This window comes from Apteryx mantelli, chromosome 1 (assembly GCF_036417845.1).
Source record: "Apteryx mantelli isolate bAptMan1 chromosome 1, bAptMan1.hap1, whole genome shotgun sequence".
Classification (NCBI taxonomy): Eukaryota; Metazoa; Chordata; class Aves; order Apterygiformes; family Apterygidae; genus Apteryx; species Apteryx mantelli.
The window spans coordinates 156369190-156396563 of NC_089978.1; the positions used below are offsets into that span (position 1 = coordinate 156369190).

The 27374-nt window shown below is 42.1% G+C and overlaps 1 protein-coding gene across 1 annotated transcript; it reads right to left on the minus strand.

Annotated features, from left to right (window-relative positions):
* Nucleotides 1-279: 279 nt before the first annotated feature.
* Nucleotides 280-27041, minus strand: FAM180A (family with sequence similarity 180 member A). Its single transcript, XM_013947388.2, has 3 exons — nucleotides 26966-27041; nucleotides 1880-1980; nucleotides 280-824 (listed from the first exon to the last, which is right to left on the minus strand). Exons 1-3 carry the CDS (start codon nucleotides 27039-27041, stop codon nucleotides 483-485), a joined length of 519 nt encoding a protein of 172 aa, XP_013802842.1. The 3' UTR covers nucleotides 280-482.
* Between the last annotated feature and the right edge of the window lie 333 nt (nucleotides 27042-27374).

A 27374-nucleotide genomic window follows, 5' to 3' on the forward strand; every position in this document is an offset into this window, starting at 1 on the left:
CCATGATTTCTGAACGCTCACAGTTATGACTCCGCTTTCTTTTACAGAGAGCCTTTTCATCTCTTTATAACAATCTCTGACTGGACACCACTGGACACTTTTTTTCCCTGATAGGAAAGCAGCATTCTCCAGCACATACATATTGGTATGTGAATATCAGCGTCATACACTTATGTATGTGTTTATAGGAATTCCACAGGATGAAATAAAGGCATATCTATATGGTGCGTAAACCCTTCTTCCCCCTGTCACAGAACATACCTCCCAGCCAGCGCAAAAATGAATTCCAGGGACTGAAGATAACATTTTTCACCATTTAACATGTATCTATAAAGTGGATTCCACGAGGGGGAGCTAGAAAACAAATAATCTTTCACTAAGCAGGCTATTAAACTGTTTACAGAATAAAGTGGTGGACATGTTACATGTGTCCCTTATCAACCAGAAGAGATGGATGAGTTGCCGGTATATTAAGTCTTCCACTATGATGACTCTTTGTTGTATGGGAACATCAAGTCGTGCTCCAGGGCCTTGTAAAGATTGACAAAAGATTCAGCCCAAGTGTCCTTCTGGTGCCCCTTGGATTGAGCAGCCCTGTAGGCTGTATAGACCATGGTCAGCACTGTCCTTTCAAAGTCTTCTTTCTTGAGGACCCTTGGGTAGGCGGACAGCCTGCTACTCAGCCTGCGGATCTCTGTGATGCTCTTGGGGATAACCTCATTGCAGATGGCGTCAAACTCAGCAGCCTTCCTCAGCGAAGCCAGCTCCTCATCTTTGATGGAGATTCTCTGACTTTTGTCAATGTCAAGCTCAGCTAAAAGAAACTGGTACAAAATCAGAACACAGAAAGCTATTTATCTTCTCCAAGAGAGTCTGGGCAGATTAAATGTGAATTCACAACATGTCCTTAGGTCTTTGCTTTAGGTCAAAAGTAGACAAACCTCTCATAGCACTAGCTGGATGTGGGGCAGACCAGAAAGTCTCTATGTAAATGTTGCACTCAGTTCTGTGTTACCTACCTGGGAAAATCAGAGACAGGCCATGGGCAGGGGAGGAAGAGGGAAGAGCAGGCATTCTTCTGTTGTCCAGAACAGGCAGGGATTGCTGTTGGTGCCACGTGGGGATTAGAGAGATCCAGGATAGCAGCATAGCTGGGAAAGGCCATTCCCCACCCCATCCTCCACCCCTGCCCCCGCTCAGGAACAGCAGCAGTGGCCTGCCTCTGTGTGAGAGCACACAGTAGGTGGCATTTGGCTTCTCAGCAGACATTCCCTGCTTGGACATCCAATTCCAGTCTCCTCAGTGTGGGGAATAGATAGATTTGGCCCAGGTACCTTCTTCAGGTGGGCCACCTTCCCTTAGCTAATATTGTGCAACTATTCCAGATTGTGCAATACACCTGCAGTCTCTACTGGCATGGAAGCAGGGACCTGAATAATTTTGAAGTGAAACTGTCATGCCCTAGAAATTACTTTGCAGTGACTGATATTGGTGGCTTTGATAGTTTGGTCAATTTATTTTGGACTGAAACTCAGATCAAAGAATTTAAATGCATTATGTTGTTAATACATAATTGTTCTGGAAGGAAGTTACTTCCAATGGAGAGCCATTGGCTCTGGTTTTCACTTTGCCTGTTGATCAGCTAGAGCTCACATTTGAAGTATGCCAGGCTGCTGCCTGCTTTACAAGACAAAAGAGGTGAGTTTGGCACATATATGACCAGTCTTTCCCTTCTGATGAACTACTAAACAGTCAGCAATGGGTTTATGGCTGGAATAAGTAAAGATGACATGGAAAGAGATAATGGATAACCCCAGTACAGACAATAACCCCAGTCTTGGCTAGGGATTGAGGTACCATTTGCTCCCATATACTGAACCTCATAAAGCAGGACTACGTCTTCCAGTGAGTTTTGTAGCACTGGGTTAAGAAAGGTGGCTGAGGACCTCTTCAGTCGCTGAGCAGCTGGGAAAAGCATAGCTGGAAAACAATAATGGGAAAAGAGAAGTTTCATAGTGTGGCCAACACTGAAAATGGGAAGGACTTTTCAGTAGTAGCTTTAACCAAATAACTGCCTGATGTAAAAACTTACTGTAAAACATGACTTCTCATTGTAAATAAAATGGACCACATGGACTGCTTTGACAGTAATCTGCTAGGGAGAGAGATCAGCTGTTTGCCCTCTACCTATATCGTGTCTAACACAGCAAGGTTATAATCCAGGCCTGGGACTCTGAGATGCAGCCACAGTGTAATGAATAATAATTGTAACTGCAATAACAACAGAGCCTGACATGCACGTTTTACTCCTGACTCAGGACCAGGGGAGAGAATCTGCAAGGGAAACCAGTACCGACCCTACATGCAGCCTGTGTTTTTCAGGCCAGTCCGCTATTGCTACACTTCTAAGACCCTACATTTCTCCTAATTACAGCTGTCTAAAAGTTGATCTCTCATTAGCTGATAGAGAGACCTCTCCTCCAGGGAGTAGATCACCTCACTTATCCTGGTCGTATATATCTGGAAAGAGTGACTCACTCTTAGGGGATGCCTATGTCTCTTCACTGACTGTCGAGTGAGCCTGTGACCAGCTTAGGACAGACAGCTAAAGTAGGTGAGGTGAATCCCAGCCTATTATGACTTAAATGCTGCACAGTCTCATAGCTAAATATTACTCAGTCTACCACAATCAGGTATTTATTCACTGTTACCTCAGTGAAGTGGAGTATTTGTGGTACCATGGGCCTGCACAGTCAAGAGTGTAGAAAGCATCTGATGATGCATAGCAGATCATCTAAATGTTTTGAGTTACTATAATTACTCCTTAGGAGGTGTAAATTCCTTTTGGAGTAGAGAAAAAAAAATGTTTTGTTTCATGTTATGTTTATATGAACTGGATGTTGATAGTCTAGAGTTGTTTTTTTCCCCCTCTAATGTCTGGGAACAGGAACTTTTTAAAAGCTGTGCTTATGTGATTTTTGGTACATTTTCTCTTAAACTTCACTTCTCCACCCCTATCATTGTTCAACATTGCAGAAATTTGGAAACCAGTCTAAAAAGAGGAAAAAAATTCAGAATTCTACAATTATGAGTAACATTTAACTGAACATGTAGGTTATTTCTGAATTTCTGAAAAATTTCATGCCACTCTTTTTCTACCAGATTTGTTTTCCATTAAATATTTCTGACCAGCTCAATTTTGCTTTGTTTTTCTGAAGTTCTTGTGATGAATTTTGCATATTGCCTGTAGAAAACATGAAGGTCATTTAAAAGTCTCTCTATCAGGTAGGCAAAAATTTTCTGGAGCACCTGTAATTATTTTATAGAAAAGTTGTCCCTGCTCCATGACCACACAGTTCCTCAGACAATTTTTATCTTTGATTATCCAAGCAGATCACAAATATGTAGTTCCCTTTAGACTCTGTTGCCTCAATGTAGTCCTGTTTCCTGGGCCATTGCCAACTGTTGACTTTATTAAAGTTTGACTTGTTAATGATATTTAACTTCTAATGATGCAAGGAGAAGGAAACCAGGCCCCAAGAGATTTAGTTAATTAGGATCTTTACTATTTGGCATAAGAAAAATTAATTGTGATAATACCAGGTATAAAGTAATTCAGGCTTGACCCAGCAAAGGGTATTTTGGCCTTAATTAATTAGGGAACATAATATAGGTAGAATAGCTTGTTAAATTGCAATATACATATTGGAATTGGATACTGCTAACTGCAAGTGGGTACTTCAGTAATGGGTGCCAGGCATTTTGGTATGACACCTACAGAGCTAGGTTTTTCATGTTGGATCCATATGATTTTAGATTAATATTTGTTTAAACAATGGAATAATATTTGCAGGGTATGTGACTAAGAGCCTGAAGGACTGAATGCATCAAATAAAGGACCTGAGGTGCTGAAAAGGACTTGCTTTCTGCTGTAGCTTTTCTCCAGCTTGATGTCTTTACCATCTGATCATCTTGTCTGGCCAAGCTGAGGAGGTGGTGAGTTTGGAAAGGTCACAAGCTGCCTGCAGGCTCTGCTCTGTGAGAGTGCTCAGCTTCGCGCCATCAGTGAAGATGTTAAGTCAGATCTTGTCCATTTGCACCTAGGTAATAAATGTTCATAGGACCACCAGAGGGATGAGCTGATCAAAGGGACAGTCATCTCCATTTCTCAGCATGCCCTGTCTCAGTAACACCCGCCCTGGTCTTTCTAGTGCCCTTCCTATCACCTTCCTGCTCTTGGAGAAGGGGAACTCAGCTCTGCTACAGCCTGGTTTTGACCCAGACAAACATGGCTGGTCACCAGCAAGCAGAGGCCATCCCTGTTTTGTGCTGCCGCTCCTTCACCAGCATTCATCCCTCTTGCTCAGAGCTTTGCCAACGCACCCTGGAGCTATTCCATCTTTTGCTCTTGGTAGTTGGAAATACAGTTGAGTGCATGTGTAGCACTTGAAACTTCAAGCACTAATTGCTGAGTAATTTAAATTTTTATTACTGGGCAATTAAAGCTCTAATTACTAAGCAGCTGGCAGAAATCCAGTCCATAATGATGACAATTCATTTTTATCTCTTTTAGATGCCCTTTCGATAGAAACAGCCCCAGGGTGCAGAGTACCTATACATATGCAGATGGTTTACATCTCAAAACTTCCCTGAGCCATGGAAAAGGTGTCTGTGGTGTCTTGCGTCACTTCTGTCATGCTTATTGCCAACATACTGATCACTCTTAGGTTTTTGGCCAGGTGCAAATTATTACCATGGAGCTGAACTAGGAGTTATCAGATTCAGCTGATCACCACTCATCCAGAAAAGCCTCACCAAAGGATTTCTCCTTCCCTGAAGGGAAGTTATAGTATTGACTTAGTACTGATCCACTTGCTGAATTACAGGTAACAGTTTTGGAGGGCAGCTGGATTTTCCTATCCAGCTTTTACCAGGTTGGCAGGGATTAGGTTAGGGAATTTAAAGAGACAATTTGCTATATTGTGAGAAAGAGCTTTGTGTGCATGTCAGAAGCTTATCATCCTCTGTAGGGACCAGGCCAGCACTGACTCCCTGAACTCATTATCTTGTTCCTGAAACATATGAAACTTTGTTATGGCTCTTACAAACTCTACTCAGAAACTCTTTCTGAGCTCAATTCTTATTTGTCATGGTGATCGGATTTTCCTGCTCCACATTTTATCTCAATCCTTCCCTTTCTCTCTCTTCTTGCACAGTATTCAAATCCTTCCACCATCGCCTCCGCTGCAATGGTCTCCATGAAATCCCATGTTCCTCAGAGACTTTGTGAGCATTCAGAAAAAGCACACTCTGATTTTTGTTGCAATAACTTACCAGACATGTAAATTTAGCACAAAAGCTGAGACAGAGAAGGGTTTTCAGCCAGTCTCTGCATTTGGAAATCATAAATTCTGCTTGAAACTTTTCTGCTGAACTGACCTCCTCCTACATTTACTTCTAGCTCTGACGTGAGCTAACTGTGCAATATCAAAAAATAGCACAGGAGTATTACTGTGGCTTACCATCTCTTTACCGTTTTCTTCCCCAAAGGAATTTCCTGTAACACTATTGATTAATTATTTCATAGGAAGATGTGAAGCAAGTTCCGTATTTTTAGTGATGATGCAGTCGATACATTTCAATGGAAGTAATTGTTAATGTCTGAGGAGAGCAGATCCCTAATCCATACTGACAGAGAAGGTCCAATCCAGTGCTCACTGAAGTCAATGGAGGTACTCCTATTGACTTATTGTTTTTACTTCTGTTACAGAAGTTTCAAGAGACCCCTAACTGAGATCTGGTGCTTTCTTGCTAAGAGCTGAGCAGCTACATAATAAAAAGCTTATGATTTACAGAGATGAGGTAGAAAAAGTAAGGCTTTCTTTACTCTAATTGAAAACAATTTCTATTATATGTCTGTGCATTACTGGGTTCATCATCCTCCAAATCCCTTCTTTAGAGAAACCCTAGGAGCACTCCCTGATCTGACTGCCCTTGCTGCCCACCGAGGTATCAGGATGGGAGGCAGATGGGCATAGTGTGCCTGAGCACGCTGGCCTGCATCCTGGCCACCTGCCTGACCCAGGACGGCCACGGCTTGGGTACTCTTGAGCACACTACATCTGCCTGAAGCTGCTGATCAGCCAAGGCGTCCCGTCCTGAGAGTGGCTAAAAAGTGCCCCTCAAAATGCAGTAAAAGATGTAGCTCTCTCCTTCACTGCTGGATTGCTTCCTTCTAGAGCCTGGCCACTCTCACAAGTCTCTGCTGACTCAATTCTGTTTCTCTTTCAGGACTATCCAGGTTTTTAAATGAAAGCTGCAGCAGCCTTTGCCAACTTATTGGCTTGCTTCTAACTGTTTAGGTCTTCTAACTATTTAGGTCATAACAGCTTAGAAATTGCTTTATTGTTTAAATGTAATGTCAATTCTGAAGCTGACAATAGCTTTATTTGAAAGCTGTTTTCATCTTTCTGAAGAACTGAGCCAGAATTTTCTGGACCTCATTAGCCACATGATAAATGTTCATCATCCTCTTCCAGATTTTCCATGTAGTTTCACTGGTGAGGAGATGGATGTTTGGTTTTGCTTTCCAGTCCACACTCCTGCTCCTGACGTATAATTCCCAACTGATGACTGCGATTTGCTTGCTCAATAAGCACAGAGCATAGTTGCAGAAGTACTGAATTATCTGTGTATCATCAATGCTCTTTCCTTCTCCTATGCCTAGGTATCAAGCCAAGAGCATGAATCAGGTCCTGTGCTGACCATCACTCCAAAGCATGTACTTCTGCTGTCGGAATGTGGCAACAACTTCCTGAGGCTTCAGGACAGAAACTCGATTTAACTGGGACCATGACTCAGTAAAAATTGTTTTGTTTCACTTCAGGGCCGTGGAAAAGGGCTATCTCATGGCTTCAGTGGACCCCTTTCATGAAGGACAGGAGGGGCAGAGGAGCCCAAGTGGCTTGTGGATATGAACTCCTGACTCCCTGAAAGCAGAGCAAAGGACATTCGCCTGTTGGGGCAGGGAAAAGGCAGTGAGCCAGCTGGAGTTGTCCTATGAGCCAGATTCAGTCTGCAGGCTGCCAGTTGTGTCACTCTGTCTTAGATTATTAGGGCCTGACTCTGAAGAAGCTAATGAAAATCATTTCTTTGGACCTCACTGGCTTTTTGAGACAAGCCTCTTACTTCTGAGACTATGAAGCAGGGAATTGTTGCACAGGCAGCAACAGTTCCCATTCAGTAAACTCCTTTACGTACTTGCTGTAGGTCTAGCTGGAATTCATAGGGCTCTGCAAAACCATATCCTCTCAAATCACCATAACCATCTTTTTACAGCAAGCTCACAATCACCCCGTCCATAGTGGTAAGAAACAGCTATGGGCTCAGTAGTATGTCTAGCTCAGTCTTTCATAGTAAAAGTTTCTCTTTCTTTCCCAAGACTTTTTAAGTTAACACTCCTAAACCTCAATAGAAGGACGTTTATGCATCCCAAATTATAATGAGAACAATTTTTCCCTATTGGCTTTATTTTAGTACTAAAGTAGAGAATAAAAATGATTACTACAAAGTAGATGCTCACTGCTGTGAGTGTATTTGTATGGATGGAAAGGAATATGCATGCTGCCTTCTACGTGAGAGGAAATGAAAATGTAAAACTTCATAGTTTATTGTTCACGAAGGCATGATAACATATGTAAAACATTTTTTATAAACACATTGGCTATTTTTTTGTTCTGTCCTATAACAAACCCAGAGAAACAGAGGATTTGAATTTTACTCTAAGTGGTGTGAATTTTTTCCTGAGCTAAAAATTACATGGCTAGAAAAGCCAATAACAAAATTCTATGGTCATCCTCCACCTTTTTTTAAGCCAGCTTCTTCAAGACTCAAAAAACCTAACTCCTAGGCCAGATGCAGACCCCTTTTATACTTGCTTTTAATCAGTTTGGAGCATATGCTGGTTTCATTAGTAAGCTGGAAATTTTTCTGGTGTCATGAAATTTCTCTCTCTAACTGCCTAGAATTTGCACTAAATGGATCTCAGCATACCCCAAGGATCCTGTCAAAAGAAGACATTAACTGATAACCTGATAACACATTTTCTCATTAACAGTGCCTTTTTTATTCCAGATGAAGTCAAGCATTTGCCATAGCAGATGAACAGAATGCTGCCCATTAAGTGATTGTATAGGCAAACATAGCAGCCATTATAATGCCCTGTAAAAACTATGATTAATCTAGGCTGGTTGAGCCTATTTTGTTGAGGAGGCTGTCAGGCAGTTCCCAAAGGAAACTGTTGCCATTGGAACTTCAGGCAAATGCCAGAAAAGTTCACAAGAGAATTTTCTTTAATAGCTTATGTGAGGTGTTTTTCTGGCTTCAGACCCTATGTTTCTCCCTGACCATGCACTGCAGAAGAGAGGAGGATGTAAGTCTCAGAGCTAGCATACCCCTGAGGAAACTTTTTTGTTTCATATTCCTCTTTGATTGCCTTACTTATGAGGATTTTCTATCAAACCAGGAATATATTATATGTAAAGAGCTTTATTGCTGCCAGATGACTCTTCAGTGGGTCTTTTTGTTGAGTTGCTCCATTGCTAGAGTAACAACTCACTATCCTGGATTTACTGTCTCTGGCTAATTGTGAAATACCTGTCCTTACCAGTCCTACAGTCACTCAAAGTCACTAAAAGTTTTGCTGCCCTGAGCAACTACCTGCTTTGCACCTGTGGCAGAGGTTGGTATCAGAAGCACTGCTTCCTGCAGAGTAGAGTGGTGCTGGCCTACGAGAGTTGTGTGTTGGGCAATGAAAGCATAACACAATCCACAAAGAGTATAGTGTTAATAGGTGATGAGCAAGTTTACACATAATAATCCCACCCTTCTTTCTTTTTGTCCTGCACTTGCCTTGTCCCCAGAAAGATGCATGACTGGCAGTCCTGCAAGGTGTTTATACTCCTCTGTGTTGCAATTGCTGTCATGTCTAGGTGTGAACTTGGCCTGAGGCACTGAAATGGAGTGCTGTCAGCCATAGCTTCTTTTTACTTCCTGACATTTTGCCTTCTGTAACAAAACTGCTATATTTGAAAGCATTGAACACTTTACTGTAGCACAAAAGAAATGGAAGGGGACAGAAGCTGGAGGAAGAACGAGAGGAATAGAAATAAGGGAAACTTGCATAAAAATCTAGAAGGACAAGGAAAAAAAAACCCATCACAGTGTTATAGACTAGCTTCTGTAACCTTTATACTGAGCTGTAGTTATTCACAGAAGCAGCTCCCATGACAACAAGTGCTATGCAAAGCCTTGTGCATTCCAGCTTTAATACATTAAAATCTTTATTACTGGGAGATGAAATCTCAATGCTCTTTAAGAGAGCACAGAAATGAGATGGAAAAGACATTTTAATTACCAACCAACATGAACTAGCACATTTTTAAAAGCTGCTACCAAGAGAATTTGCCTCTTTGTACTTTTATCCCCATATCCTTGATATCTTAGCACCTAAATGTAAAATTAATAGTGTCAGTGATCTCTCTTTATTCCTACCTGATGGCTAGAAGTGAGAATAGGCACTTGTTTCTTCTTTAGTCATAAAAGGAATGGTTAAATAAAATGGTTTGGGAAGATATGACTAGCATCAACCAACTGAAATGGTCTCAGAATTTATTGGTCACATGAAATTTCCATCATGTGACATTTTTACCTGGTCCCAGCTTGGAGAAAAGTGTGCTATGTTATTTATTCTTCTTTGGCCATAAAGAGGGAATCCCTACCTGGAAATATTTATGCTTACAAAAAAGTTAAGACTACCAAGAGGGGGCTTTAACATGCTGAAGTAAAGTTGCCACATCAGTTATGGAAAGAAAAAAACACAGAGAAACTGAAGGGAAGGAGAAGTGAAATATATTGCTGTCCCTCAACTTAATGCCATATTATCAGGAACTGGGGATAGTCTATGGTGGTCACTGTATGAGTAAAGTGCAGCAGTAATGAAAGGAAATATCATCCCTATTCCTCACATCTAACACAGAAGTACTAAGCAATTTTAGTAGCACAGAAAATTTCAGACAGAGGTGGGAACTGAACCAACATTTTAGATCCCTGCCTTCAGTGCAGGGCTACCTTCCCTATCTTTGTCAAATTGCTCATGAGAACTTCTCTCCAAGAGCTCTTAACATTGGAAGACACAAAGCAATCTTAAAATAGTTAAACACATCTGAGAATGTTTCTTACAACTAAACAAATGAAGGGATATAATGATGATCCAATCTTCTTCCATTTTTCCCAGGAATGAGCAGAGAAGGGAGGAGGGCAGGAAGAAATGCAGCTTGGTGTTGGTGTTTCGGTACAGGTTCATCACCAAGCTGATGGGAAGGACCCTCAAAGCAGAACTAGGAGGGTGATTCTTCTAATGAACAATGGAGAGGGAACAATGGAAATCAGAGCTGTGCCACATAGGAAAAGGACAGAGTTGCAGCAGCTCAAAAAGCTGTATGCATCGTGCTATTGTTCCTCTGAAAGGAAAATCCTTCTAAATTACTCTCTTCTTCCAGTTCTCTGCCTTTTTCATATTAACACCACAGAGCTCTCACTCAGTTTCAGGCAGCAAATCTCTCCCCTTTGGGGAGCAAAAAGGGGTGGGCTTGAGCCCTGCACCAGTTCTCAGGTATGTATTTATACAGGGCTGAGACAGTGAGTGCAGAGGAGAGGCATGGAGTAGTGAGAAGGATCATTTTATATTTCATTGTGCTTTCTTTTTCACACAGGTTTCCTTGTTCTCCTAGCAGACAAAGGTGACTACGTAGCTAGGATTTTGCTGAAGCTGACCTAATCAGAGCTGCAGCTGCAATAGGAAGTCCCATGCCTGCCCCCCAGTCATGTTTTCCCTCCTTTCCTTTGCTTCGACCCTGCTTTATGGGGCCATATGGTGAGCCAAGCCAGGGATCTGGCTGGTCATGAATGAAGGGAAAAAAACAAACCAAAAAAGCACAGTAGATTTCAGCTGCCTCATTCCCCACCACAGTTACTATGCCAGTAGCCTTCATCTATATGAGCAACTCCCAGTGCAAGTGTCGTCCAATTACTCTTAGGACATTTGGTGATGATTCCAGGTCTTGGATGACATAATGATGGATTGCAGCCCTGGTTAGGAAAAAAGCTGAAGCCATTCTTCATGGTAACACGCCCTTTGACCTAACCACCAAGCTCATGGTCTCACTTCTGCAGATGGCCACCTGAACTACTGTGGTTCCTGCTGAAGCTAAAGGTGAGCATACGCTACAGATACCCCTAACTGCCAACCATTTCTTTGCATTTTATGTTTGCACCCCTTGAACTTTTAACAGAATAAATTCAGCTGGCACAAAGAATATCTAAAATTTATTCCAAGACTGAATGCTGAAAAATAAATCAAAGGTCAAGTCTGAACCACAGACCTAGCAGGGAGCAGTATGGATTTTCTTTTGTAAATTCCAAATGGTATTTCACATTCTTCAGTGCAAATATGTACTGTTGTTGTTGACAAGTTCCATAAAATATCTTTTCAGAGAATAGGAACAATGCCATGTGCATTAAACTAAACAACCAATATTATATAGATTCAGAAGGTCTCTTTGAAATTAGCCTGCATTTTAACCTGGGGGAGAGACAGGCCCCTACTACTTGCTAACAAGGAAGTTAGTGGATTTCCATCTCTTGACATTGTGCCTTTTCAGAAGATATGGATCAGTGAAACACAATGTATGGGATCTGTTCAAAGGGACACTGTGTGAAATTCTATGCAGGTGGCCAAACTGAAGGATATATGGGTTTTCTAACTTTAAATCTATGGCCATAAAACCTGCAGATTATGAGAAATAATGGAAGATTCTTACTACTGCTGATTGAATTGTCCTGTGGTGAGTTATCCTGTGAGAACTGTCCCACTGAGATTGTGGAGTTATTAGCTGAGGTCAGGAAAAACAGAAGAAATGATGGGAGCTCTGAAATTATTCACTTAAGCCTTTTGTGAATAGTTTCAACTAGCAAATAAAGTAAAGGGTTTGCCAGTAGATCTAGGAACTGTTATTAAACTGATAACAAACCATATCTTATTTCAGTTGTGTATGAACTACTCATCCGCATGTAGCTGCACGCATGGGAAATGACAAACTGTTCCTCTGACTAATTAGTTATCAATACTTTCAGCTCAAAGCTGAGGAGGGATAAACATTATATTGTTCATTTTTTCTCCCTCAGATTAGGAAGGACCAAAATTGTCCTCATCTTCCTTCTAAATTCCCATGCAAATTCAAACAAATTGGTAAGAGGAGAATACACAAGTCCCACTCCCCTGCTTCCTCTGCTCTGAGATTTCACTTGTTCTTCAGAAATAAGGAAACTCCAGCTGCCTTTCCAGCTGTTCATTGAGCTCCAAATGTTGGTGCACCTGCTACTAGTTTTCTTAATGACATGAAGATGTGCTGGACGGAGAAAGTGTATAAATCATCCTTGTCCAATAAGCAAAAAGCAAGGGGATACTGAGTCCTTTTTTGTGAGGAAATGAATTACTTCTGGAAGCAGTGTCTTTTCAAAGCATTGCATATTTCCAAATAGTGAAGATAAAGGCAAGAAGTCTGAGAGAGTAACTAAGAGCTGAGGACAGATTCAGATATGTTTCTGAACTGGACTTGTACAGCTGTTTGGTTAAGTGAGGAGAAAATCCCTATTGTATCCCTGAGTAAGAGGCGGGGGATCCACACGCCTCTCCTGGAATGGTGAGGGAGATCCATAAGAAGGTGTCTATTCTGCCAAGTTTTCGTCAAAACTGAGTGAATGACTAGGCCCCATTGTGTTAGGTTCTACATTTGCATGAAAATGTTATTAATAAATTAACAGATCTCAAATATAACTGTCCACTAAACTAACTGGCAGATTTCAATGTGTGCAGATGTAATGATGGGCCAAAGGAATCTCATCAATCTTTGTGATATTGCCAGAAACCTTGCAAAGCAGCCTGAAGGTTAAATGCAGAATGGATTATTTTTACAGCTGCCTCCCTCTGCTCCACACAAACACATGGGATTTCCATTTTACAGACTCTTTTCCCCACTATTCCTTGATATTGCACACTCTCTTAAAATTTGAATATACTAGATCTTTCAGGTTTCACAATCTGCTGGAGTAAAGCTGAGACTGATGTACAACTGGATTCCCCATTAAATACAGAAAGCCCTGCCAGAATTTTTAATACTGCAAACTGCTAAAGGCAGCTGGACTCCGTAGATGAGGTCCTCAAATGACCTGAGCTGGCATCACCAGCCCCATGATGCTGCTCTGCAGGCAGCCAGGTCACAGAGATCCCCTGTGCTGTGAAATGCAAGCTCAGGATCAGAGGGAAAAGAAAGTGGTTAGATTCAGGCTTCCCAAAATCTTCAGTCAACAATATAACTCAAATGCTTTGTCTCCTAAGGGACAGATCCTGAAAAGTGTGAAATGCTGACAACTGCTACTGACACTGATGGAAACTCAAGACTCAGTGTCTTTCATTCCTCCAGTTCCTGTCCCCTACGGATGCCATCTCACAATGGCTTGCAGCCCAGGAGGACTCTGCCAATTTATACTAATGTGTTTGGTGCAGCGCTGTTCTTCCTTTCTATACAGTTGCCTCTCCTGGAGTCTTTGAGCTGAGCTTGTAAAATGGATTTTGGCTTCTAGGAAAATAGCCTAAGTAAATATTTAGGGAAAAAATGCTAATGACATCATATCCTAAACTTAGGAAAACTGAATTTGGAGAAAGGGAGGTAGGCTTGATTTCCAATGAAAACCTGTAGCATGTAGCTGACTGAAAGCAGCTGCCAATTTATTCTTTGATTTAACTCCTTCATGTGTCAGGACTGATAAAGAGGAAGCCATTATGACTGTGCAGAAGCACTTTAGATAAACTGCTGTAATACACTGTAAAAAGAAACCTGTCTTTTCCTGAATTTGGGCTTTCTTCTCACAAATTTGAACACCTTTCACCTTTCATAGTGAAATATGCTTACTTAGAAAAGGCTTTGCCGGTATATAGACACTCAGTGGGTTGTCATTATAGGCTGCTAATGAAAAATCTTTAGGTCAGTCCGGCATCTGTTTTCTTGCACCTAGAAAAAATATTCTTTCCAAAAACTAGACTTCATAGTGTGATAAATTTGCATGGGGCTTCTTTCTCAGCTTGGTGGTGATGATGATCTTCCAGCAAAGTAGGCAGAGATCACCTAGCTATACAACAAACTGACCGTATTTAGGGGTAGACTGACGTTTATTGTGTGGCCACAAAATGAGGTAGAGACTACTTGTCCCCATACTGGCTCATGGTAGTAATCTTTAAGTTCTGTTTTGGCCTCTGAGTACTACACAGATAATGAGTGCGAAGCATTAATCAAACTAGTTTGCCATGGCTGAGCTTCTCAGACACAAAGGGTTGCAGAAAGATGCTGGTCTGAGCACTGTAGCTTTTTGTGAAAAGGTCACTCAGAAGATGATCTATAACTTCTTCTTACTTTTAAATAATGTATGCAGTATTTTGTCAACAAAAGCACCCATAAGGAAATGCACTGGGTTTTGCAAACAGAGAAGTAAAATGGAATATATCCAAATAGCTGCTCCCAGTTGAATTGTGCTTAGAAAAGATAACTCTTTGCCAGTCCATCAGGCACAGGAGGCATTCAGTTGGTGCTGAGTTCCAACCTCAGGTTCAACAGCATTCGTACGCAGAGGTGTTAGGGGAGGTACATTTGTTTCTGTGACAGTTTCCAACTTCTTTGGCAACTTCTTTTCCAAGGGGAAATCATGCCTAACCAATCTGATAGCCTTCTATGATGGAATGACTGCCTGGGTAGATGAGGGGAGAGCAGTGGATGTTGTCTACCTAGACTTCAGCAAGGCTTTTGACACTGTCTCCCATAGCATCCTCAGGGGGAAGCTCAGAAAGTGTGGGTTAGATGAGTGGACAGTGAGGTGGATTGAGAACTGGCTGAATGGCAGAGCTCAGAGAGTTGTGATCAGTGGCACAGAGTCTAGTTGGAGGCCTGTAGCTAGCGGTGTCCCCCAGGGGTCAGTAGTGGGTCCAGTCTTGTTCAACTTCTTCATCAATGACCTGGATGAAGGAACAGAGTGCACCCTCAGCAAGTTTGCTGACGATACAAAACTGGGAGGAGTGGCTGATACGCCAGAGGGCTGTGCTGCCATTCAAAGAGACTTGGACAGGCTGGAGAGGTGGGCGGAGAGGAACCTCATGAAGTTCAACAAAGGCAAGTGCAGGGTCCTGCACCTGGGGAGGAATAACCCCATGCACCAGTACAGGTTGGGGGTTGACCTGCTGGAAAGCAGCTCTGCCGAGAAGGACCTGGGAGTGCTGGTGGACACCAAGTTAAGCATGAGGCAGCAATGTGCCCTTGTGGCCGAGAAGGCCAATGGTATCCTGGGCTGCATCAGGAAGTGTGTTGCCAGCAGGTCGAGGGAGGTGATCCTCCCCCTCTACTCAGCCCTGCTGAGGCCACATCTGGAGTACTGCGTCCAGTTCTGGGCTCCCCAGTACAAGAGGGATGTGGCACTACTGGAGCAAGTCCAGCGAAGGGCCACAAAGATGATTAGGGGACTGGAACATCTCTCTTATGAGGAAAGGCTGAGAGAGCTGGGCCTGTTCAGCCTGGAGAAGAGAAGGCTGAGAGGGGATCTTATCAACGTGTACAAGTATCTGAAGGGAGGGTGTCGAGAGGATGGGACCAGACTCTTTTCAGTGGTGCCGAGCGACAGGACGCGAGGCAATGGGCACAAACTGAAACACAGACAGTTCCATCTGAACATGAGGAAAAACTTTTTCACTGTGAAGGTGACAGAGCACTGGAACAGGTTGCCCCGAGAGGCTGTGGAGTCTCCTTCTCTGGAGATATTCAAAACGCGCCTGGACGCAATCCTGTGCAATGTGCTCTAGGTGACCCTGCTTGAGCAGGGGGGGTCGGACTAGATGATCTCCAGAGGTCCCTTCCAACCTCAGCGATTCTGTGATTCTGTGATTCTATGAACTCAGTCAGGAGTGAAAAGCACAGGACATCATGGATGGGACTGAAAAGCCAGCTGGACATGATACAAACATCCATTTTGATGGTGTAAATAGAAAGGAGGGAAGGATACAGCATTTAACACACATGACCAGTGGGTTGCATTTGCCTCACTGACAAATTTATGTTAGTAGACTGGGTTGTTCACACCGATGGTGCTGCCCATATTTTCATTTGGGGGATATATATGCATGTGTTATTCTGCTTTGGACTTCATCTCAGCTGGGCCATGCTGGCTGTGGAAACCATGTAAGAAGATTATGGCTTAAAAGGATAAAGGGTGTGTGCTGGATTGATGGTCTGTGGCACATGCAACTAGTGATTCAGGATCTGAAGGGCATCCAGAAATTCCCAGCAAAATTCCAACAGCCTGCTGCCTCAAAACAATTTCTGTCTAGAAAAGGAGAGTATTTCTAGAGAAATATATTTTCTTAGGGTATCCCTAAATGTTAGTTATTTACTAGACAGCTTCTCTAAAGACTGACTTCTTCAAAATTTGGAGCCCACAGCATTTCCCTGCAGTGAAGATGAGAAATACACCATGACAAGACAAGCCCTGACCCATGTGATTGCCAGCTTGTGACTGTCTCATCATGCTAGACCCATTGATAAACACCAAAAACCCCTCTCAGATGCCATTTGTGCTCCCTGTGTTCCTGGAGGAGTCCCTCCATTTGCCCTGTGTTGCAATGCCAGACCTCAGCGAAGCAGCTGCTGCCTTCCCCCTATGCAGCAAGGCTGGTTTTAGGGAGAGACAGGGCACAGTGGGAGAGACAAGGAATTTGCATGAGAAGACAGGAGGGTTAGATAAGGCAGGCAAGAGCACCCAGCCTGGGCCTGTAAGCAGGTTTTGGCTGTTCATTGATCTTGATGGTGGACAGAAGACAGCTGATATCTGTGGTTCTCTCATCAAAACCAGGACCCTCTGAGCTGAGCTTGGACACCATGTTGACTGTTTATTTCACCCTGGCTTCTCTCAGGCAGCCTGTGTGGAAGTGGGCCCATGCAATCTCCTTTTTTCTGCTGGAAGCTTCAACCTGAAAGCCACCTACTGTTTGTGGTGGCTTGAGCCGAAGTGCCGCTTGTATCTAATTCCTGTTTTAGGGCAACCGAGTGGGGAAAAAAATCTATCCTTTTGCATCTCTGTAAGAACTCAAATATACTTTAGACTTGTTAAGCTAAATAGAAAGCAAACTAAGTCAGTCTCTTTGAGCTTTGTTTATTAAAAACCCAACCCTGGTGACAGAAAGAAATAAAACAAGCTGCATATTTGTTTTTATCATAACTGGACTTATCACCTTCCAGAACTTTCTGCCCAATTGGCATGGCAATCCACAAACTCAGAAGTTGCTGTGACTATAATAAATGAATGGTTTTGCTTAAAACATGTTGTACCGTATTAGGATGTCTACAAGTAGTTTTTAACTGGAAATGAAGTCTGTTCTTTGCCAAGCCATGAAAAATACCAGTAAATAAAAATGAAGCATGCATTAAATACTGTTTATTTTAGAAGGGGGCTTAAGACAGAAACAGTTCCCTCAGACATAAAATCTGTATTTAATAAATAAACAAATTCAAGAAACAATTACTTTGTGTCTCTTCAGAATCAGGCATAAACAAAAATGTAATGTCATGGCCATGAGCATTACAAAAAACAGGGAGGAAACTGAGGGCTTGCAGAACTTGATCCATTCCCTCCTAGGACTGAACTGGGGAAAAAGAGAGACCTGTGCAGCTGTGGCACTGCTACTGTGACTGATGTTAATAGGAAGGGATGATTGATATTAATGGGGAATGCTGTAGTCCTATAGCAATGTAAAAGTGCTAGTTTCTTGCAACTTCAGTGGAAAAAAAAAACAGGCTGTTTCCTGGGCAGTGGGAAGAATTTTTTTTTGTACCTACATACTTTAGAGAAGTCAAGGGGAAGGAAGAAAAGAGATGGGCAGAAAACTGGACACTTTCTGATTCAGTAGCAGTAACTTTACACTGTGACCATTGGTGAATTGCCGAGACTAGTGTATCTCAATATCCTGGTGTATTGAGAGGCTGATGGGGACAGGAAATAGGAGTCCTGCTTACATGATAAATAGGTGGGAACTGACACTACCAGCTCCAGAGAAATTCAGCCATCCCATGAGCCTGAGAAACAGATGGCTAGGATGAAGACCAGCTTTGACAGATGGACATCTTCTGAACAGCAGGTTCAAATGGGGTTGCGTAACACAGTGACAAGGGGATGAATGCTATCCTAACCTTAAACCTATGCGTGCTTTAATCTTTCTGATCCACATTAATCATTTTTTGTCTCTGTCTCTCAACTTTTTCTTTTTCCTCCTCTTTTCCTCTCATTCATTCTACTTGCTTTTATTTGCTGTCTTTGCCTCCACTTTTTCCTCTACTCTTTCTTAGCATCTCTGCCTTTTACTTTTGTCTCTCTTGTTTCCCTCTCTGTGGCTCAAATAAGCACTACCAGATTGAAAAGACTGTACTCTTTTCAAGACAGAGAAGAGACTGGAAGTGTTGGCTCTATTTGGGGCATGCCAACACCTGCCAAATGGATGGAAACAATGAGATCCTGATGTTTTAGCTCTCAGCAGATTTCCACATCCAGTTTGGTTCAGTTTACTCTCGACACAGCTAGCCAAATCTAACCTAATTCTGCCCCCTCAGTACAATGCAAGCAGTGGAGGTACTGCAGATGTTACAGAAGACCTTGTGCATTTGTGTCTCCAACCTGAGACTGCAGCAAGGGGGCAGAGAATCTCCCTTCCAGTGCCCCATTTCCTCCCAAATAACCTCTGAGCTCTGAAGAACTCATTTTTCTCTTTCTCAGCAACTTTTTTTTCAGCTACCCACCTGGCTCCTCCTGAGTTGAGAGAGACTCATTGAGTTTGGAGGCTCCTGGCAGGAGACCTGGTTCGCTGTGGCTGGGAAGGAATTTCCAAAGGACGAGTGGAATGTGTGCCGATTGCAGGGGAACTGTGAGCTGCCAAGCGTAACCGGCAAACCAGGCCAAGAAAGGCCCCACATATGCTTTCACCAGAAGAAAGGAATGCTTGTGGAAACTGGGAATAGTGGCTCTTATTTAACTCCGTTCTTTTCTTCTTCACATGCTTCTTCTTTGTCTCAAGTCCAGCACTGAATTCTCCCTGCCACAAGTGCAGTGATAGCGAGGCAGGAAAAGCAGGGCTATTGCAGCAGCCATGAGAACCTCAGAGGGTACAGAAAAAGCTACTTGCTAAGGATTAAGTCATTGAGTAGACAAGTAAGCACCATGACATGTAATGTAGACTGAGGCTAGTTTACTGTCTCTGAATGAGCAAGTATGCTGTGGGGGACATACCATAAAGCTACCATAGCAATAACAGAATAAAACAGGATTTCAGGATAATGAGAGACACAGGGAGAATGGAAGCATACAGGCTCCCTTCATCTGTTTTCTTTCCCTCTGGTGAGAGTGAAAACACCACAGGTGCCTGGCACCCTGGGGACTTTTTCTGTGTATCTCCCCCGAAAAGTGTTATCTGCAGCTTATCCTCAACTTAATGTTATATCACTTTTTTCTTTCATTTTCAGATGCCCTGATACATTTTCTCTTCTCCTTCCCACCATCAGCTGTCCATAAACCTGACCCTCATGAACTTCACCCACACCAGTGCCACTTTGTTGGAAAACAGTTTTACCAACAAATAACATGTCTGGGCTGGAAGATTTAACACTCAGGGTTACTACAAGAAACCAAGTTATAGAGAATAACTCATATCCTGGCCTCACTCAAGAGAGTGGCAAAACTCCTGTTAACCTCAGTGGCACCAGTTTGCATGTTTCAGTGCTTTTAAAGTTTAAGCAAGAAACAGAGCTGGTTTGCACACTTCAGACCCAGACCAAGACACCTGTACAGCTGGTGCATGTAAGGCTCCCTGGTTTTGCTGTACGCAGGGTCCATGTATCCAGCTAGCTTCTCTGCGTCTCAGTAGACTCAGCTGCCTCCTATAGGGCTGTCTTGGTGCAGAGAGATAGTACATGGTTTTCAGGAGCCCTGGTTCAGAGTGGATGTAGGCTGTCCATGCAGGCAAGCGCCAGTATTCACCTCCGCTACTGTAATCTAGCGTTTGGGTCCTGCCCTGTCATGAACCTTAGAACTGGCACTGCATGCAAAGTTAATTGCTCCACTGGCCTGTGATGTACCTCAGCGATTTACATCTTGCCCATCACAATTTCAGCAATCAGAGCTTCTGCAGTCTGGTGATGTTCATTAAGAGCTGCTGACTTTTCTTTCAGTGACACTGTTCTGTTCAGTGCCTCTGACAGGATTTCATTCTGCCTGAAAAGTCATTACCCTCCTTTACAGAACAAAATCACCACTGCTACCAACATACATGATGACGTGTATGCAGTCATCCTGAAGAGGTCTGGGACAAGTGACTTAATTACTCCATGCCTCACAATGAAAAGGGATGTTAACATTTTCTTTCCTTAATTACACTAAAAGTTCTTTGGAGAAAGAAAGATCTTTTTATGCAGTCATCCTGAAGAGGTCTGGGACGAGTGACTTGATTACTCCATGCCTCACAATGAAAAGGGATGTTAACATTTTCTTTCCTTAATTACACTGAAAGTTCTCTGGAGAAAGAAAGATCTTTTTTTTTTTTTTTTTTTTTACTGTGTGCATTTGTACAATGCCAGGTACAAGTGAGGACTCTGGACACAGCAGTCAAGCAAACGATAATCAGGAGAGGACTCAGAGTGCTCTACAGTCTTTACATGTGCGCATGAGTTATTTCATTCATAACTGAACCTCTTCTCTTGTGAAGGGAACACTGGTTTAACAGCATGCATTAACAGCAGTGAGTCAGTTGTTAAAGGTGAGGTGGAGAACTACTTCAATTTGAAACTGTAAGGAGAGATTTGAATAGCAGGAAGTACTTCTGAGTTGAAATTTGGCTGGGATATAAGTACCGTTGTGTGAAGTGATCAGGATCCCATGATCGTTCAATACTTGGGACTAAGGCAAATACAAAGGATATTATGTCCTGCAGGATCTTAAAACAATACCAGAATAGCAGAGAGTGCCTTACTGAATCACCAGTCCTCATGATATTGGGATCTACTGATTCTACTTTCAATTCATACTTTTTAATTAGTCTAGTCCATATCGAAAAGAAAGCTGTTTCACCTTATGTCTGCCCCTTGTTCTAATGTTGCTTACCCAGCTCTCATGAAAATTATCTAGATCTTTTCTTTTTTTAATTTTTAATTCCGTCAACCCATTTATGACCATGTTGGCTGTAAGCTTTAGCCGTTTGTGGCTGTTTCCTGTGGTGAAAAGAGCTTCGGAATCACTCAGATCCTTCCTTGCTAACAGCATGACTACTTTTATAGAGTGCAATATCCACCTGTGATCTAAACTAAAACAAGAGAACTTCTATAGTCTATCCTCCCTCTGTTCTCATCACAGTTTACCACCATTTCCCTTTAAAAGATTAAACTTTGATTTTTTTAAATATTCTTTTTATGTCTTTCATATCTACTGTGGATTCTGATTCATGGATCATCCTCTGTTCAGATTAAATTGATTAAGTGTGCCCCTAAAGGAGTATTTGGGGAGTCAGGACATGCTAGAAAGGATTTTGATTACAATCACAGCCCTACCATATTGGGTATTTATCTTATGCAGGTTAATTCCATTCAAGGATATTGATATTCCAGCTACCTTATGAGACAATGAGCAGGTTTAACAGGCACCAATATTTAATCCCTTTTCAAGGCCTTCTTCAGTCCCTTCCCTGGTCTTCCTACAATAGCTCCTTGCTTTATCAGACTTCCACCACTGCTGATGCCCGAGAGGTCTGCCACATGGAGCAGGAGGGCCATGTCTATACCACGCACTGAAGCATAGGACAGAGGTAGCAGAGCAGAAGCAGTATGACCACATCCATGCAGCTCCAGGCCAACTCAGCCCTGCTGAGAGGCAGCGCTTATTCCCTTGGACTTATGCCATGCTTACATGACTGTCACCATGCTGGGACTCCAGCTAGAGCCCGGGTCCTGCTCTGTGCTGTACTGCACAGATAGCTTGCCTTGGCACTGGCTGCATCATCTTGGCACTGCACTCCATTGTGTCATGCAGATATCCTAGTTACTTCCTTAGCTCATTAATTCTCAATTCTTTTCTAGACCTGCCTGAAAACAAATCTTTGTTTGCTTTGTTCTTTTTTTTTTTTCTAAAGCCTCCTTCCTACTTCTTACAGTTGCTGGGCAATTTGCTTTTTAGGGCTTTATTGTCTAGGTCTATGAAGTACATTTATTCTCCTCTTACACAGCTCTTTACAAAGGAATTCAGGAAATAAAAGCATAGGCATATAAGCTGTCTTCTTCAGGCCATCCTGAGGGTAATACCCCTGAGTTTCAATCCCAGTCAATTTCAGGCAATGCTTTTTTCTCTTTACAAGTACAGTTGCAATATATAGTACAGTAATAACTTGCACCATACAAATGAACCCGCAAACCAGGAGACTCCAGCCTACAAACATGCATTCTCAAGAACTGGTGCAGAAGAGACTCAAGGAAGATGGGAACAACCTCCACAGCAGATCAAATGTTTTGCTAGTGCAGTTCCCGTGATGTCAGTGGAATGGATTCAACAAACAGGGAAGTTAGGGCAGCTGAGGTAATTTTCCAAGTGATTGTGTAGGAGTCAGTTAGCAGGAAAACCTTGTATTTTCTCCATAAGAAGAAACATGCTTTACACAGCCAGACATAGACAGAGCTGGCTCTGTTTCATAATATTTCATATCTTTCATAGTTTTATGTGCAATACATATTTTACGACTTGGATAACAATGACTTTATGGAAATGGAAGTTAAGTAGATGTTGCATTTTAAAAAGTTCTTGTACCAGTCCAGCTGGTGTAATTTGTTTTTATTCTTGAGTCAGACCTTTGAAAAGCATGTCCTTGATAAGCCAAAACTGTGACTTGGTATCCTAGAGGCCAGCCGTGTGTATGAGTTTGACCACTTGTGGAGTAATTACATGCTGGGTTCAAACCATATTCCCTTCACTCACACCATCCAAAACAAAAGTGTTAAGTAAGCAATACTGTCAGCAGTGAATCCTAGAAGTTGCTAAAGAAGGGAGTGCCTGGGTGCAACAGTGCAATACGTGATAAGGTGCAAAAGAAGCAAATAATGTAAAAAAGTGTGGGGATGCAGTGCATACCCTAACCTTCAAGGAACTCATCCTTCGTCCACACCAGCAGTCTGGTATGTAGCAAATGATGAGAGATAGAAAATATTAAACACTGCTTCCTCATAAAATGATTGGCTGGTTTTCCAGCATCAGCCAGTCTGATTTTTTTCTCTTATCCATAGTCCTCCCTCCCATGGCACTGAAGAGCTATCAGCTTTCTATAGCTGAGCCCATGAACAGCAACAACCTGCAGAGTTTGTGGCTCATGTAGCAGCTGCTCCACCAAATTCACAAGCTCTGTTGCCGCAACACTAGAGCGAATACTGAAGATTCACACTTCTGTGGGGAAATCTAGGAGGATAAGCATCCTGTCTGCCCAAGGAATTCCTTCTGCGGAGATGCTCTAAAGAGAATAAAACACTCCCTTGACATCATGGAATGACAACCTGACTTTCACTGAGCACTGCAGAATAGGTACAAAGTAAGGTATGTGGACAAGATAGGTCTGGATGTGACTGCAATAAAACTGGAGGACTGGAAGGCCCAGCACAGCCATTCCCCAAAAGTGTGAATCCTTGGCGGTGCTAATACAGTGGCTACATTACCTTTTTCCCCCTTACTTCTCTCACAGCTGGGTGAGAAGAGTTTTACCTTCTCCTTTTGTGCCTTCCAACCTTTCCTTCTCCAGCCCCCACTGACAGGTGAACATACAGTTGCATCTGCTTCTCCGCTCTCCAAGAAGCTGCAGCCACAAGGAATCATATTGCATATTCACTCTCCAAGCAGCCACATAACAAGCATGCTCCTGTTTGTGTGCCACTTATTGGAATCCAGAAGCTCATAAAGCAAATAAACTACAGCCAGCAGAGATGAAATGCGCTAAACAAGTCTTGTCTTAGTGTTTCCGCACAGGGAACAAGCAATTCCTAGAATGCGGATCTGAAGCTAACTTTTCTCTTCATTAAGCCAGTTCTTGTCAGAGTAGTTTGATGAAAGCAACTGGATGGCAAGCAGTGACATTGGTTCAGGTTACCACAGCAGTGGTTGTTTGTTTTTATTTTTTTATTAAAGAATAGGATTTGTCCCTTGTTTTCTACAGGACAAACATCTATAAAGGTCTGGAATTCTTATTTGGGCCCTTCAGAATAAATATCACCTCACCTGTACCTGGCGCATGGAGATGCCACTCATTAGAGACCTAATATTATATTTTATCCCAAGACTTCTGTTTCACAAAATCGAGGAGGATAAATCTGTGCAGTTAAGGCTACAGGAGGCTTGAGGAAAACAGAGATGGTAAACAAAATAATTTAATCACCACTCAGGATCTTTCCTGTATTATTTTGAATAAGTCTATTCCTAAGGTCCAAGCTTTGCCTGTGACATTTGGATCGATGACCACAGCTGGATCTAAGCAGGTTGAGGAGTCTGTGTGATTTTTAACACAAATTGCTGTGTCTTAGGAAGGGATAAAAAAGGAAGTGCTTCATTTTCCCGCTAGAAATGCTTTTTCTCCATTTACTGATGTTCATAAAAGCAAGAGGAGGTGGCACATTGGAGTTCCCATTCACTATTCAGCACATGCATGTTCATCTTTCTTCAGGTCTGACTTTATTCAGTTTAAACAACTGTTGGTAATTAAAATGGGCCCTTTTGTCCCACTTTTTTGTAAACAGCCTGGACTACTAGTTAACATGGAGATGATATGGAGATTTATATTTCATTTCCATCAGACCAGATGCTGACCTGTCTTTGCTATTCCAGTGCCAAACTCAGATCAGGACCTGGATAAGACTTAATTGACCTAGTTTTAATGCAGCCACAAGTCACTTGTTGCTTGAGGGTGGAGGGAAGAGCTCTGAGTATGCAGAAGGGTGTGTCGTGCCTCAGAACTCAAATTTCCTACTGGGTTTCTAAGCAATTCATAAATGAGGATGGTGCTTTTGCCCTCTAAATGCTGCAGAATAGGATGGGGTTGGTTGGGCTGGCACGTGGGTATTTCAGGGAAGTGGAGGTACTCTGAAGTAGCTATTGTTGGAGAAGTCATGCATCTAAGACAGCAGCTGAAGAGTCCAAGTAGCTGTGTAGAGGAAGTTCTGCTTCCCCCTCAGCAGATCGCTCTGCATAATATTTGTGGGAACTGAACTCCTTATCACAACAGAGAATGAATCTCCTTTTCCCTCTGAAGTCCCCCAAGACAAGCTCTAGAGTTTCCATTTTTAAAATAATCTGCTATCCCAAAGGGAAGAACAGTGTTCTGATGTTTTCCTTTAAATGTTCACAGTGATTAAAATTAGACTTTAATAGTTACATGGATTTCTTTTAGGGTTGTGTTGTTGTTTAATTAAAATGAGTAACTTAGCAAAAACAAAGAACATCCTTAATTGCGTGGTGATAATTTCATGAAAATAGAACCCTTTCTGTTTTTCCTACTTTATAGATAAGATGTCCTCATTCTCCCAAAAGGTAGGATTTTTATCAGATATACAGATCTAGTTATGATTTCCTCCCTTTTTTAAGTGTTAGCACTGGAAAGACAAGCTCTTATCTACAGAATTAAAGGGTTTTACAAAGGTGATTAGTGCTGCTACCCCTATTATATAGTCACAGAAAACTAAAGTACATGCAGGTATGTATACTCGTCCAGTATCATCCAAGCAGCTGATGGAAAAACTGGAGAAAGAGCCTGCCGTTCTGATCCCCAGGTCAGTATCCCAGCAGCAATCCCCCACTAACTGTAAAGAACAGTTAAACATCGTTACAACCACAGCATTACTCCATGCAGTCATTACTTCCCCCTACAAAATCCAACCCAAATCTAAAGCACAAATTAGAGAGGAACTAGCCATAATGAGTAAGAAATGGGAGATTCTCTGTGTGTGTGTGTGTGTGTGGGGGGGTGATTTAATAGACTCCAGTTCCTTTGAAAATTTGTGAATTTCAGTATTAGTCCCAAAGAAATCTTTTGGGAGATATTTCATTTCTCCATTTCCAGCAGCTCTACCCAGCAGCTACAGAACCTGTGCCAAATACCAGAGGAGAGAAAAAAAAAAAAGAAAAGGGAAAGGACATCATCACTAGCTTTTAAGCAAGCATCTCCTATGCAATCCAGTTGTCCCAAACTGTTTCATAGGTTGCTGCCACCGACTTGAATACAAATATATCACCACCACGTATTGTCATATTGGCAGCTGAAACCTGATAATTACGTGGTAGCTTTCTCTATGTTGCATGTGCAAGTCCATCAGGGTAGGGTCTTAGGTTTGCTAGGCACCCCGCACACTCTAGGTATTGTCATATTTATGATTAACAGAAATCTGCCCGGTGGAGCTGAAAATCATGCCACCTGTGACTGCAAAGAGTTTTGCTTTGAGATTTCATGGCCTGGATTTTTATTAACACAGGAAAATTATAAGAAGGAGTGAGAAAAGAAAAAGTGAGAAAAGAACAGAATTTTGGTTCTTGGGATTTTGTTCCTATATATTGGTATTATGATTTTATTTTTATGCATTTATGCACATATATTTTTCTGTTTGTCTATATAATTATTTAACTAACCTCATGTTTAATAGAGAAAAAGAATTCCATAGTTGGGAGGGACAAATCAAAGTATAATGAAATATAGCTTCAGTCCAATTCTACAGACTCAAAGTTTTCCCTAAAGCAGGTTTTCATGTTTAAATCTTACCTCTGCTCCATTTGTAGGTCATAGTGGCATGAACACTGTAATAGAACAGCAGCAGCAGCAAAGTCTTCCAATGCATCCTTCTCTTTAAAATAAGTATGTCTAGCTATATACTAGCTGTTATTTCCTACCTCTCTTCTTTTCAGTAATATAAATGACTTTTCCTCTCCCCCTCCCCTTTTGAAAGAGGAACCTGTCTGTTCTTCTGAGTACAGCTGAAGTCAATGTGCAGCTCCTCTCCCAAATCAAGTCTCCTTGGGATCAGGAAACTTACTTTCACAGACAGACTTTGTTTTTATCCACATCTGGAATGACTCATGGTGCATGTGAGTTTGCTGGCAGCTGTGTGAATAAATATCATTACATTTTTGTAGTTGAGTTTCATTTGTTACATGGGCCAGCTGGAATTTAT